Raw genomic sequence first — 15,846 nt, forward strand, 5'->3', positions numbered from 1 at the left:
CCTTGTCATTTCACGTGCAGCCGAATAGACGTTAAAACTAAAAAGCCAGAGAAACGTTTCAGTCTGCACCCATTTACTCAGACGCTACATTGGTTGATAATCACCAAATGACTAAACAAAATGTAAACTTCGATTTAAAACATTGCATTTAATCCAACATTTCCCCCAGTTCATGCGTGTGGAGGGTAATACACTACATTTCCCATAATTCTCCCTAATGGCCTCATCACTGACAACTATGTTTGAATATTAGCAGAGCTGGGACAGAGCTAGTTAGCTTTACCATGGAGAGACGACTTCAAAGTATGAGAGTCTCGTACTTATGGATCGCCTTTTCGAAACTCGGCGTCGTTGCATTATTAAAACCGTCCCCGCAGTTTTAAAGTAATCGTTTATCTGGTGTCGGAATGGGGTTTGGACTGGTTTCCTAATTCTGAATATTGACCCCACTCCTCTTCTCGGGTAAGTTTTGATGCACTCCTCTTTGTTTTAGCTAGCTGGCTCCGTCCGCCTGAGCTAGCTCAATGTGATATGACGGTCTTGTCCAGAGACGCCTATCATCGATATTAGGACTCTTAAGTAACTAACTTAGCTAGGTAGCTAGTCGCCGTGTTTATCTGGGCTCACTGTAATGTTAGTAGGTTTCTGAATTGCTCGTGTAGGTTGGGAAACTCGCAGTCTGCTCGCTATTTTAGTAATGAAAGCCTACAGCCGTGCTAGCGTTCCCAAAGCTAAACTAGCATAACGTTACATGGCTAAGTTAGCAAGCTGCCAGCAAAACAGCGCGTTGTTGAGTAACAGCACAGCAAGTCATTGACCACTGCAAGCTTTACAAGTACCTGTAAAATGGCTTAGTAGCTTGAGACAAATAACGGTGGGAACCAAGCTGTTGGTGGCCGATTACGAGCTAGCTAGCTAGCTAGCTAACTAGCGTTAGCGTGTTAAATTGGCTCCGAGTGGTTTTCTGACCTCGAAGTTCTGACAGTGTGACAGACAGTAGCCTGTGCTGACTCGCAGAGTCAACAGAAAGGCATTAATAAGTGAGAGGTGAAAAATAGGCTGTCGACAGCACTCAAAACGCAGACAACAGGGCAGTTAGTAAGGCACTGTGTGCTGTCAGGGCAGTAGACGTTAATCCCATGTCCACATTGTCCGGCTGGTTAGCTGGATCCAGAAGGACTAGGGCTCTGTGGCCAGTGCTACTCTGTCTTCTTGCTTAATTTGAACACCTAAATTTGTCCTGGGTAGCATTATTAGCCAGAGATCCCCGTCAAATTTACGCGCAAATGTGTGTAAGCTGGACTTTAACGAATAAAGACTAACTCGTTGTTGCTTGTTTTGGATCAAATCTGACGCTAAACCCAATGAGAGAATATTGAACAACTACAATTACATACCGCTTTGCCAAGTCCACTGACGGAGTGAACTGTTGTAATGTCAGCTAAAGATGTGGTAACGTTAGCTGCTATTTCCTCCTTGCTAGAGTTATCCCTGCTGAAAAAATGCGAGTAGCTGATTTCAGATGGCCTGTGATGGTCATTAGTAGCTAGTAGTCATTTGTAATCTAAGTTGGTAATAGTGGTTAACTTGCTTGACTAGGAGAAAACATTCCCTATGTTTTGGTATAGGTTTTCTTTTGAGTGAGGCAGAAGCACACCTCATATAATCACCACCACCAAATAAACCACCTTGCTCAAAGTGAAAATCTGCAGCCGCGCTGGCCATTTTTAGATACCCCTGAACTTAACCATCAGATGTAAATATAGTCCTGGTCAACCAGCAAAACTGGCCTATAAGCTTATCGTTGCTGTCGGAAGAAAACCTTGTAGCTCCATTTTTGCCATTTTTCAGTTTTTGACATGGTTTGAAAGTATCTGTTACTCTTTACATTGTTTGTAAATTTTATCATGAGTGGCCTAAAAGAAATTACCCAAAATGACATGGGAAAAATTCTGGTTCCATTTACTTACATTGAAAGTGAAGTATGTTTTTTCCTTCTCCTGTAAAGTTACTATTTTGGAGATACAAGTTTTTCTTCCGACAGCAACGTTATGCTCTTTTTTTTCACCAGGGTACCAGGATTTATCATAGTTTAGTCATTTTTAAAAGAACGGAATCAATAAATATCATAGACATGACCAAAAAGCTTGTATTCTGTTTGCCATGGGTGGGGAATGTTGATAGCACCAAGTTCTGACTGAAAGCCCATGACTTTGTTCTGACCTTTCCAAAGTGATGGTGGAAATGTGCTGGGCTCCACCAAATTATTCTGAGTGACTAGCGAGTTGGTTAGCTGTACATGTGTTAGTACTGCTGTTTTTGAGCAACAGACTGCTGTTAATTGGTATAATTACTTGTGTTTGATGGAAACATTGCGTTATAACCCCATGTTTTTTACACTTGCAGCTGATATGGAACAGCCCCCTGGCAACTCAGATGGTTTACAGCCTCAGGAACTCTCTTCTGCCTGCAATCTACCCAGTGTTTTTAACCTGACAAGGAATGGTGAAGAGTGTCTGTTGAAAGCCAACTCCATAGAGGCCTTGCATGTTGTCCAGCCACCAAGCTGGTATGTGAGTTCTGGGACCAGCAATGGGATGGTGCTCCCAGTGGATGCCTCCAACCCCCCACCTCAACCCAGTGACCAGATCCAACCAGACAATGCATTTTCCAACACAACCGTTACACTCTCTTATGTGAGCAAGTCTCATGTCTTTACTACCCACAACTCGCTCTCGGAGCAGTCCCCGTTTTATGGGGTTCCGTTAAGCAAGACGTTCTCTTTGCACCCTGCTGCGTACGATGGGGGCCAGTTGGTCACTGACACGGGTGGAGCTCCACTCTGTGTGGAGATGGACCAGCATTGCCTGCAACAGGTCTCTGTACCAGTTGGGTTAGCAGCCTGTGCCAACTCATTTGAGTTTGTCACACCAGCGCAGGTTGTTGAGAATGTTGCAGGGCTCTGTTATCTTCAGCAAGCTCATGACATCAGTGGCATACAGGATGTTGAAAGCCTTGCTTTGGAAACACTCAAATCTTTACAGCAGAGCAACCCCAATGAATGCAAGATCCCTCTCAGCCTGGAGCAAATGCAGAATGGTGGTGTTACTGGCTTGTGGGAGACAGGAGCCTTTGATGGAAGTTTTCCTGGTGCACACATTGTAAACTCTGAGGATCAGCAAAGGAACGGTAATCCTGAGTTACTGTTTCTCATCTCGAGATCAGAGGAACCGGTTCTTTTACAAAACAACCAGGCACCTGCAAGCCTTGCCGTTTCATTAAACCAAGACTTTATTAGTACACTGGAGGATTCAGTGTCACCCCCTGTTGCCTCACTGGATGAGGTAAAGGATGTTTTCATTCTGCCACAGACTGTAAGCGAGGAAGTAAGTTCATTTATTGAAACAAACAACACTAGGCAAGATGAATCAAGTCAGGGAGAATCTAAGAGTGTGGAAGAGACAGATTCGTCATCTGTAACTGATGTTGCAATAGGATGCGTTACCAGCATTAGCAGTCAAGTAACAGGGAATACTGTTGACACATGCAAAGCAGAACAGACAGAACAGAGTAGTGATTTATCTGAGGTCAAAGAGGAGAGGACAGCAAAGCATACTCTAACAAATAGGAATTTGCATGTGAGCAGTGGTTTGTTTGCCAAAAAGGAAACCATTGTAAGAAAAGAACTTCCCCCAAGAACTAGAAGGGGTAAGAGGTTAGAGGCCATTGTTCAGAATATCTGCCCCATCAGGTACAAATCCAATCATGTCTCTTCCACAAAAAAATCACAGTGTACAAATGCTCAGGCAGATAAGACTGCTGATCTGGGCTCTGAACAAGATGTGTCGTTTAACAACAGCAGCCAAGATATTCAGGAAGAAGCATGCGCTGAGGAGGGGGTGACCACACCTAATGAAAAGCCAGCAGAATTACAGGAGAAAGAAGAAGAAGAAACAGGTGTCACTGATTTGAACAGTTCTGAAAGCAAATTGTCTACCTCATGTTCTGAAAGTGTTTTGAAACCTTCACCTGGCCGCACATCCCCAGAGACATTATACAAACCAATAAAATATGGCAAGAAATCAAAGAAACGGCATAAAGTTTCAAACAAGTCCCACGCAAAGGTAAGAAATCAGACTGCACTGCCTACGCAGCAGCTGTGTGCAAAAAGATATTCGAAGCGGCAGACGTTAAGTATGAATAGCAAAGGTTCGCCAAGAGCAAAGAAAGTTCGTGCTCCCAAAAGAAAAAGGAAGAAGCATAAATGTGGCCAGAATTCAATTTTCTCTCCCCAGGAGCCAGAGATAAAGCTCAAGTACACAAACTATAAAGATGATAGAAGGGAAAAGCGTGACGAGACCTTCTCACCTTTCGTCCATGTGGAACTGAAGATGTATCCCTCCTGCACGGTTGTCAACTACCCTGAGGAGAGTGAAAGGCTGAACAGGGGAAAGCAGCAGGTACCCTCCAAGTTTTCTTCTGGGGCAGTACCTGCAACACCTTGTCTCCACTATGGCCGTGTCTCCATGGAGGCAGTTCAGCTGGGTGCTCTGGTCTGTTGCCTGTGTGGAGATTCTGCCAATGCTATGGACCTGGGGGACTTGCATGGGCCATACTATCCTGAGGGTTTCAGGCCAGTTTCAAAAACGGCAACTAATTCACAAGAACTGAGAGAGGAAGATTCCAGTGACACAGACTCCTCTCATGTTGTTAATGGTAACACGCATGCAGCCCTTTCACCACCTAGCTGGACTCGTAAGAATCACCGCAAGGTACGTGAGGCTGCTGCTCTCGGGACCTATCAGGGGTGGTCCAGTGAGGGTGATCTTTCTTGTCGCCATTCACCTAAGAGATCCCGGATGGACACTGTAACAGACTGGTATAGCCCCCCCATAGTGCCACTAGAAGCAAGTGAGTACTGGCTCCACGAGGACTGTGGCATATGGTCAGCAGGTGTTTTTCTTGTGAGAGGAAAGCTCTATGGGCTCGAGAAAGCTGTTAAGATGGCGAAGGAGACGGTAAGTTTTTAGCTTTACAGCTAGCAATGTGGTTAGTTTAAACAGTTAAGTGAAAAATCTGTTTTTCCTTCCTTTTACCCCAAACAGCCCAGACATGTTTGCTCCATTAGTTTTTTACACAGGACCTACAAGGCTAGTATAGCAAGTAGGGTCTGACCATCAACTGATAAAATTGGCGTAAGTAATTGCAATTTAACAGTGTCCTTTTTCCTGCAGTGTATGCAACTATTGTAGTACAAAGTCAGTATTTATTATTTCAGTATTGCAGTCAGTGTTTATTAGTGCCCACCTGTTGACAGACACAGCTTGAGCTCGAATAAACAAATACTGCTCGCCACTGCCCACGGCGCTTGTGGTAGAAGGTGTCAGAAGCGGGTAGACACGTTATCCTTGCATGTATACTTTGTATACTTTTATCTCATCCCACTGTATGAAAACTTACCAGACACACCTGATTGTGGAAGCTAACAGCTGTGGCAATTGCTATTAGGTGTTTAGGTAGTGTGATGGGCTTTCTGAATAATGGAAGAATATGTTACCCAATTTAGCATCATACAAACTGCATGCCTAAAATATTGCACAATTAATGTAAACCACATTGACTTGTTAAGCAATCTCAAACAGAATTGTAGAAGTTGTGGGAGCAACTATCTTGAACCCAAAATTTTACATACGCCTAGAGGTGCAAAACTAAACAAGCAAACTCTGAACATGTCACTGTTATTGGAACAAAACTTCGTATCTCCAAAATAGTAACTTTACAGGAGAAGGAGAAAAACATACTTTGTCCAAGTTAATTTGGGCCATTCATCATAAAATGTACATTTAATCTACATCATTAAAATGTACATTTAATGTAATCTAAAGCACAACAGGCATTTTTAAAGTATGCCAAAAACTAAAAAAGCCACAAAAAATGGAGATACAAGGTTTTGTTCAGACAGCAGGTGATATCGTGATTGCATACATATGAAATAAGGGTAAAAATGTGTAGATTTGTTTTACACATTTGAATGACTAAACTAGACACTACATACCATACCTTTACTTATTTCTTTTCCAGATTTGTTCCTGTTGTCAGAGAACAGGAGCTACTTTAGGATGCTTTTTCAAAGGCTGCCCTAACAAGTATCACTACAAATGTGCGATGCAGTCAGGTGAGTGCCTTTCGAATTGAGTGTTTTTCCGTACTCTGTTCTGTGCACTCTGTAACTGCCCCCCGCCCCCCCACCCTTAAAGACTAAACTAAAGACGAAAAGTCTAATAATGCATTGCCTCATAAGATGGCCGTGTTGCTGCCTCATGGCCTGTTAACAGCTGCTCTTTTGGCTACATTTACTAAGCAAACTTGTCCAAGCTTGAGAGTAGGCAGAAGCAAGAATCTATTAAACAGGGTGGTGTTGAAATTGGAAGGGAATGTGTTTGAGCGTGTAGAGAATAATATAAACTTTATGAAATTGGTTTTGATCAATTTGAGCTTGTTCTGAGTGCGTTAACTACAGATCAGAGTGCATCTGTAGTTCTGGGAAATTTAACTTGATTACAACTAGAAATTTTGTCTTAAATGCAGTAGCAAAAAGATGTTGTTCCAGGAGTGTTTTCCTGTAAACAGAATTGCTGGTTAGTTTTAAATGCTTGTCAGGCCCCACACTTGGCTTTGAAGTTTTTAAATTTGTGTTTTATTCAGCTAGAATATTTAATCAGGGTGCACTTTTTCACTTTGCAGGCTGTGTGCTAAATGAGGAAAACTTCTCAATGAAATGCAAAAAGCACAAGGTAGGCCTTTCTTTTTATTTTCAGAGGGATATCAGCATGCATTTAAATAATGATTCTTCATAGAAGTCACCGAGGGTGAATGTTGGATGTCTGAATAAAGTAAAATAAAAAGATAACATTTGATACTTTCCCTACCTATTTCTGGTGTAAACTCAATTGCCACTTTATTAGAAACACCATTTGAATTCTAATACTGGGTAAGACCCCCCTTTTCCCTCACAACAGCCCGAGTTCCGTGTGGCATGGGTCCAACAAGGTGCTTGGAAACATTACTTTGAGATTATGGCCCTTGTTGACCAGATTGCACCCAGGGGTATCATTAGAGGTTTGTGGATAGGGGGGCTAAGCCTGTACTAGGGAAGTCAGGGGGCACTGTCCCGAAAGGAAAAAAAAAAAGGTCCCCAAATTTTTCTAATACACTTTGAGTAGCCACAGCCAGAAAATGTCAAGTACATCAAGTATATCAAATAGTTATTTGGTCAAATTCTTATTTCCCCTTCTTGTGTTTAGTAATACATTCATTTTTGTTAAACTTTGATATACAAGAACTCAAGATAATAACCAGGTTATATATATTTCTTCCTAACTTGTAAAAATTTTCTCATCTGATTGGCCTTCAGCGGAGCTGAAGATTTCCATCTACAAGTTGCGTAATTGAGGGATATAAAACTGTGTTATGATGACTTTTTCACACAGACTTATTTGAATTTTCCAGCTTAAATGCTACTGCAGTTTCATTCTGGTGCCTCACAGCTGAAAATGTGAACAAGAATCTGGCAAATAGGATGCCAATTCAGCCTCGTCCTTTTCACTGACAGTAACTTATTGTAAATAACAGTATCTGGCAAATATCTGTCATTATTTCAACTACAGATATGAATTCTAAAAACAAAGAATATAAAGATGTGTCTGTAACGTTATATCTGTCCCTCTTGTTCATTCACACTCTCTCTCATTATGAAGTGACCTGTCAGCTAGTTGGCTAATTTACATCAGAATGTTCGCTAAAGAGTTATCAGGCAACCAAGTAAAAAAAAGAGAAATCCAGCTGCACTGACCATAATTTGCCACATATCCAATCCATATTGTAGGTGGATATGTTCACTGTTGAACGCTGTTTCACTCTAATGAGGTCTAATGTTTATTTTAGTGAGCTTTTAGCCAAAATCCTGTCTTCAGCTCAGTTACAGATTGCTTTTCAGTGCATAACCAGAGCCTCTCCCCCAGGTCTGATGTGATTGGCTTACAAAGTATGAGGTCAAATGACTGGCTGAACATTACATTAGTCGATCTCTGGTAATACAGCAGAAGCAGTGCTCCATTATAGCAGCAGCAGTGCCTCCCCCAGGTTGCGGCCTGCTATTACAGTCTGTTGGGAATGAGAGTGAACTATAGATGATTTTGACTATCATCTGTAGTTTATTCTCATTCACAGTGATTGTACATCTGCATGTCGTAGTACAAATTAAGATTCATCAGATCAGGCAGCTGTTCAGTTTTGATGAACCTGTGCTCACTATAGCCTCAGGTTCCTGTATTTGGCTGACAGCAGTGGAACTCGTTGGAACTCGGCTGCTGTCGTAGCCCGTCTGCCTTAAAGTTCATTGCCTTATGTGTATCGAGATGTTTTTCTGTTTACCTGCTGCCGCATGATTGGCTGATGTAAATGATATGTTGTGTAATTGCATGCTTGAGCTGGTGTTCCTAATACAGTGGCTAGCGGGTGTAGGTTTGTACTGTCGCACATTTATGTTCATCTTAATTGACTCACCGGCTTTCAGTTTATGATTCTCACGTCAGTGTAGTGAAGGTTGTGACCTTCTTTGCAGTTTTGTCTTTTGCACACAGGACCTCAGCTTAGTTTGTTTGTTTCTTTCTTTCTTTCTTTCTACACCAGAACAAATCCATCAAAGGTGTATCCAATCATGAACAGAACAGTAGGTGACGGAGGAAGATGATTCTTTGCAAGGTTCCTGCTTCCAACATCTGATCTTTTATTGAAATGATTTGGAAAACAAAGGCATATTTTTGAGGAGAATAATGTTTTCCCACCACTTACTCCCCACAGAACTAGAATCATCTCTGCTGCTGGGGAATGCGCTGCCATGAATCTGCCACGCTTGAAGATTATGGACAACTTTAAATGAACAGAAAAGCCTCTCTGGAACGCAGACACCCATATACCTTAATGCTTTCTCCTGCTGTTGCACTGTCGCTAATTTCACTTTCACCACACCTTTATCCAGCCACAGATGAAGGCTAGCCTTGGACTAAAAGCAATTTTCAATGGAGAAACACCATTGGCACCGGGATTTACTCCAGAACTAGTTATTCTGACTGGACAAATTTGCTCTGAAAGTAATAAATGGGTTACAGTGTAAAGCATCAGAATAAATTGCACATTTATAGGGCTCAAACAAAGCATAAGACAAATCTGCTAAACCTAAACCACAGCACAAAGCCAGTGAACTAACGTTATTTGGATTACATGTTTTGTAGTGTAATTGTCCTGAACTTATTTATTATATTTGGGGTAAATTAAATTCTACGACTTTCAGTTCTCAGAACTGTAAGTCATCTGTGTACTTACTAATTTAAAAAGTAAATGATTTCTGAAGACTCAGCTCTTTGCTTAATGGAATTTCTAATAGGCTTTGCAAAACGTCTCTTTGATTAACCGCAGGAAGTCACTTTCAGTAGATTAATAGTCAACATGACACTCTATAAGTCGGTACTTCATTTTCCGCATGTCAGCGCGGCTGCCGGTTGCCCTGTATATAAACTGGACGAAGGGCGGGCCCTCTTCAAGAGGACTTTCGCTGATTTTATACCGTCTGTATGAACCATTTTTGTTTTTTGAGTCGGGATAGAAGCTAGAGCTCTGTACATCAGCATTTATATGCGTAATGGCATTTGTGTAGGTCATCCTCATAGCCTTTCTTGTATATTAATTGTAAATTAATTTGTGAATATTGTTCTTCCCAAAACTCTGAAACGAGGGGGGAGGGGTAGCCAAAAGCACTTTGGAAGGCGTCTCCTATATCAAAGCATTTATTCTTCCTGGAAGACGTAATGTTTGTCTTGAGTTCTGTTCTCCCCAAAGTACTCAATCCCAGCACTCCTACGAATAAAACTGGACAGTGCTTCAACAGCAGTCTTAGTATAGTCGTCTTTGGTACTATGCAGAATATCTAACTTGCTGTGTACCGTCAGAAGGTTCATATGAGATTCTCAGTACCGTATAGATTTGGTTCTCACTGGGATACCCTGTTTGTTTTTGCTGAACATTTGTGTATTATGGAGGTTAAGCAACTAAAATAACCGATCATAAATTGTATAAAGAGCACTTTTTCTTTGTTCAACAATCCTGTCATTCACATGTACACTGTTATAATGAAATGTTCTGAAAGAGCTCTGTGCAGCAGTTCCATAGAAGAACCACTTTTGTTTCCCTAAAGAACCTTTCAGCTTGTTACAGTTAGGGTTCTTTTAAGCCCATTGAGTTGAAAAAATAATTTGGAAGTGGTTCGTCTATGGTGTCACTGCAAAGTACCCTCTTTGGCACCTTTAGTTTTAGGACAATAATGCTTTTGGTTCTGTATCTGTCTGCTTTAACACTGACGATGCGTCTGAGACACTGCCTTATAATGTGCAGTACTGTTCCTGTGTATAATTGAACTGTACGACTATGTTTTCAGTATGTTGAAGCGGAATTCCACACATCTGCATTGTGAAATGATTAAGGTGTAAACAGTCAGTCAGAGTGATTTGAGAGTGGAATGCTCTGTTTTGTCAGAATTGTTGAAGGTGGTGGTGATGGGAGCCAGACATTTGAAACTATAACAACTTTTAAAGGTGCATTGTGTAAAATTATTACATGAAAGGGTAATGAATAGTTATAGGGTGCCTGAGGTTTTGGTCTCTACTACTTTTTAAATACAGTCATGGTGGAGAGGTGCATGCAGGTAAAATAGTCCTTAAAGAAAATTTTTCTTTACAAATTTACCACTTTTACACTTTAACATATTGTTGCTGTTGGAACAGCAGTTCATCTCTCCAAAATAGTAGCTTTACAAGGAGAAGGAAAAGATTTCTGACATTCCAATGGATGTTGGTGTGAACATATTTTTTCCAAATCGTTTTTGACCAGTAATGTTGGTCTGTTAGTTTGAACACGATGCAAAAGTCAGTTTGGAAAAAAGGTCAATTTTTTTTGTGCAATATAAAACTAAAAGGTTCTCGGTTTCCACGTTTCTCACTGGTTTTGAATAGTAATCCGACTCCATAATAATCATCACACCATTTTATATGAAACTACTCTGAATGACTGCATCTTAATGATTGAACTCTGCATTTGTTCTGAGGGGTCAGTGGAAATCTCAGTGCCCTTCCTTTGTTCATTTGTTGCTGCCTTGCTGAGACAAATCAATGGATATACAAAGCCTATTTTGTTGATGTCTAAAGCGTGTAGGTTTTGTTAATGGCTTACATTTAAAAGACTTGTCTATGAGAATGTTCTTGACTATATTGGGGAAAAAATCAAGAGTGGACAGGATTTCTGTCATTTGTGCTTTTGTAAACCTGTGTCTTAGAAGTGTCCATAGATGTGGACAGCAGCTCTGACTCAAACAGTGCCAGTTCCAGTTGGCTGTTGATGCAGTCGAGCAGTTTGTACTTGGAAGGAAAACCTTAAAGTGTTGAAAATGTTCCTGATGTCCGTCTGTCTCACTGCGCTCATGTGCCATATTTCTCCTTCGTCTTTCTGCCGGTGTTGTTGCAAATATGATCTGATTTAGTGATGAGTTTCTTCACAAGTATGGTGTTGAGCTTTATATTACCGCACAACCAACCGTACTGAAATGTACCAAAAATGTCCTCCTCTGTTGCTTTTCCTTAACTTTTTTTCTTCTCTCTGTTTTTTCCATGTGTCTTGTATTTTTGAAACTTGTTCTCAGGGTCGATTTCTTTGTCATTTTTACTCCCAGATTTATTTATTCATGACTGATGACTAGAAGATTTGCAGTCAGTGCTGAATAATAAATTGGCTTCTTTTATTTTCTCTAACACACTGCTGCACTCCTGTATTCTCTCTGCTCTGCAGTTTTGTTTCCATCTGCGTTTTTCCCTTTCCAGACAGCTCACCACAGACATGATGCATTTCACACCAGACAGAAGTTGCTTGGTTATGCTTGTAACATTTTTGCATGGCTGTCACTCTGGAAGAAGTAGAGAAGTGTCATTAGATGTTCCCTGGTGTCGATTACTGAACAGGCTGAACAAATATAAATTTGTTTAAATAACCAGTCAAATTATGTTTTGTTTTCTAAGTGAATGCAAGTTATACACCCACTGCAGAGAGCACTTAAATATGGCGTTTTTCTGCACAGTTTAACAGGTTAGAAAAAATGAAATATAAAACGTGCTGGAACTTTTGTTCGGGTCACATATTATGTTTGAATTTTTCCAATTTGTTAAATTCAGTAAATTAGCAGTATTCAATAAATAACAGTATTCAAATGTGCAGAAGTGTGTTCTCTGTAGAGAATGTGCACTTCTTTTCACTTCAACATATGAATGCACCCAAATTTTGCGTATGACTATTTCACCTGTAGACAGACGCCACACTAAATTTCTGTTCACTTTAGTGCACAATTTGTATTTGTTTGCTGAGTTTAGCACACTGGGGAAATTTGGCATGAAATACAAAATGTGCTGTAACTTTTGCACAATCCACTTTTTTTTACCCAATGTCTTAAAATCAGCAAATTAACAGTAATTGTCAGAGGTCTCAATTACTCGCACTCAAGTCCCAAGTCGAGAGAGTCGAGGCTTGAGTCAAGTCCCGAGTGAGTGAAGGCGGATCTCAAGTCGAGCTCCAAGTGTCCGAATCTTTGAGTCCTAAACCAGTCAGTCTGCAGTCTTCAGCTAATCTAAGGCCATAACACTGAGTGAGGTTACAGTATACTGTAGCCTTTTAATGACAGCCCGTTAGCAGTGTATGGCTGTAGATTATTATTTTTGAACATTCCAACTAAAATATAAAGTCGGTGGTACACAGATAGCCATGATATACACACAGAGTAGTGCAACTAGGCATAGAAAGAATTTTAAAAGCATTACTGAACTTGTAGTCATGTCCCAAGTCTTGATTTCTCCAGTCGACTCTAAAGTCATTAGATTTGTGACTCAAATCGGACTCAAGTCCAAGTCATATGACTCAAGTCGACACCTCTGCTAATTGTGTATTGAAATGTATGGAAGTGACTTCTCTAGACGCTGTGTAACTTCATTTGCTCAGGGGCGTTTTGCCATTGACTGTACTACACACTGAAAAGCCATAACATTAAAACCACCTCCTTGTATCTACAGTCAATGTCCATGTTATCAGCTCCACTTATCCACCATATAGGTGCACATTGTAGTTCTACAATTACAGACTAGTCCATCTGTTTCTCTGCCCCCTTTCACCCTGTTCTTCAGTGGTCAGGACCATCACAGAGCAGGTACTATTTGGGTGGTGGATCATTCTCAGCACTGCAGTAACACTGACGTGGTGGTGGTGTTAGTGTGTGTTGTGCTGGTATGAGTGGATTAGACACACCAGTGCCCACTACCTGTCCACTCTATTAGACCTTAATCAGTGGTCATAGGATGCTGTTGGCTGAAGTCCAGCAGCACTGCTGTGCGTGACTGAGTGTAGTGTGATATGTGTTCAGACAGTCATGTAGAAGTGATCAATACTGAGACGTTATCCGTTTTAGTTTGTGAAGTAGTTAGTCATTTATTATGGATTAATTTTTTGAACTACACCAACGCTGCTTGCTTGAAACTTAAAGGGGAACTTAACTGATTTTGCAAAATGACCGTCATTCATCTGTTTAAGTGTAAACAAAATCGTTCGGAGTGGTTTGGTGTGAAATGCCCCACTCTAGTTCCCCTTTAAGGGGAACTCCTTAGAATGGTTTGACATTTAAGGCATTTGGCAGGTGCTCTTATCCAGAGAGACTTGTGATCATTTTACACAGGAAGGCAAAGGTAGTGTTAGTAGTCTTGCCCAAGGACTCTTGTTGGAATAGTGTAGGGGGTTTACCCAGGCGGGGATTGAACCCCCGTCTGCAGCTTAAAAGGCAGAGGTGTTACCCACTATACACTACACCAAAGTTTGATGTGAAAGGCTGTGCTCCCTCACAGTAACATAAAGTGATTAGATATGTGCTGTGTGATGTCTGACAATCTGTTGTTTGATATTTTTCTGATAAGGTTTTATCCTAAAATGCATTTTACTATTACTCTGAAAAAGTGGAAAATTTGTGGCCTTTATCATGTCATTTCACACGCAGCTGAATAAACGTAAAAAACTAAGTCACAGAAATGTGTTTCAGTTTGCACCCATTTACTCAGACGCTACATTTGTCGGGAATCACTCAGTTACTCCTTTGCTATGAGTGGATCAGACACAGCAGCGCTACTGGAGTTTTTATCACTGCGTCCACTCACTGTCCACTCTATTAGACACTCCTACTTTGTTGGTCCAACTTGTAGGTGTAAAGTCAGGGACAGTAGCTCATCTGTTGCTTGTTTGTGTTGGTCGTTCTCTTATCCTTCTGGGCGGAGGGGGATGTTTTAGTATTTTCATAAAAAAATTATCTGCAAATTATTTTGACGACAATCAAACAGATGATTCTCAAGATTCACCATAAAAGTACATTTTTCATCATAAATGTTTTTCAGTCACTTGTGAGTGTAAGTCACAGAACTCCCATCCGTTTTTTAATCACCCTCTTGGGGGCAGTAATAATAACACATTTACATTCAAACCATTTGAATTTAAGTTTTTATGCGCTGATTCATCAAAAATGGGCTAGCTGTAGTAGATTATTTACATTTTGTTGTGATATTTAGCTGTTCTACTTTATGGTCAAAGATAAATTTGCCTCTTTTCAAAATTATTTTGGTAAATATATGTTTGTATATTTAGGTTGGAAACCTACAAAGTACAAAGGAAAGCCGTACAAAGTTTTTAGTGAGGTCCATTTTGTGAAACAGTGACCAGTATAGTGAATAAGCTATGTTACCTAGGGGAGCAAAATGAGAACCGCCACCTCTGCCCTGTGAACATTTCTAGACAATTGGTCAGTTGCTTAGTTTATTAAAGTCAGATTTTTAAAAATTGAGTGTATTGGTAGTCTGCAATGTCCAGGGTGTGTCCTGCCTTTCGCCCAATGGCAGCTGGGATGGGCTCCGAGGGAGAAGCAGCTTAGAAGATGTGTGCGTGTGTGTGTGTGTGTGTGTGTGTATTGGTAGTTTCTCACAGTTCGGTTTAAGGTAGATGTTAGTTCAGTCAATGGATTTCTGGACATTTTGTCCAGGAATTGAATTAATTGTTTTCCTGGACAGGCAACCAAAAATGTGCGAAATCCTAGACAGGTGGCAACCCTAATAGTATTTGTGTTGCATTTTTCATTAGAAATGTCTTTGGTGTGACCTTTCTTATGTGTAACACCAATGGCGATCAGTAACACCAGTGACTCACATGGGTAGATTTAAAAAGTGGATGTTTCTATAGAATGACCATATTATAGAAGTTAAACAATACATGACTATTTTCCATTGCAGGTTCTTCTTATCTACTGTTGATTTCCCCCCAAATTTGGGGCTAAAGTTTGGTGCTACAAACAACAAAGTATAGAATAGCATTAGGATAGTGAAGTGCACTCGTTCAATTTGACAAATGCTGCCCAACAGGACACATTGCAGTGCATGAGGTACTTCCACAATCTTTAAATTTCAGCAAAAAATGTTGTACATTACAATACAGTTGTTTTGAACTTGAACTCGTGCCAAGTCAAGTGGTTAACCTCAATCTCAAAAAAGAGGGGCCATTTTCTATCACTAGGATTAGTTGCTGCATTTAACTGATTACTTGTAGAAACTATGGGCATGGCAGATTCATGCTGGACTAAAATCACACTTCTTGATGGTAATCACTCAAAACACAGCTCCCCCAGGTAAAATGAATCCTTCTTGAATAAGGCTCTAATAAAAATCTAAT

General features: G+C 40.6%; 1 protein-coding gene across 1 annotated transcript; it reads left to right on the plus strand.

Annotated features, from left to right (window-relative positions):
• The first annotated feature begins 241 nt into the window (after positions 1–241).
• Positions 242–12,315, plus strand: si:dkey-94l16.4 (transcription factor 20). The gene is made up of 6 exons (XM_017693113.2): positions 242–462; positions 2,407–5,018; positions 6,082–6,175; positions 6,745–6,794; positions 8,692–8,763; positions 8,863–12,315. The coding sequence occupies exons 2-5, from the start codon at positions 2,412–2,414 to the stop codon at positions 8,737–8,739; spliced, it is 2,799 nt and encodes a 932-aa protein (XP_017548602.1). The 5' UTR covers positions 242–462; positions 2,407–2,411; the 3' UTR covers positions 8,740–8,763; positions 8,863–12,315.
• The last annotated feature ends 3,531 nt before the right edge of the window (positions 12,316–15,846 follow it).

This window comes from Pygocentrus nattereri, chromosome 13, assembly GCF_015220715.1.
Source record: "Pygocentrus nattereri isolate fPygNat1 chromosome 13, fPygNat1.pri, whole genome shotgun sequence".
NCBI classification, from domain to species: domain Eukaryota; kingdom Metazoa; phylum Chordata; class Actinopteri; order Characiformes; family Serrasalmidae; genus Pygocentrus; species Pygocentrus nattereri.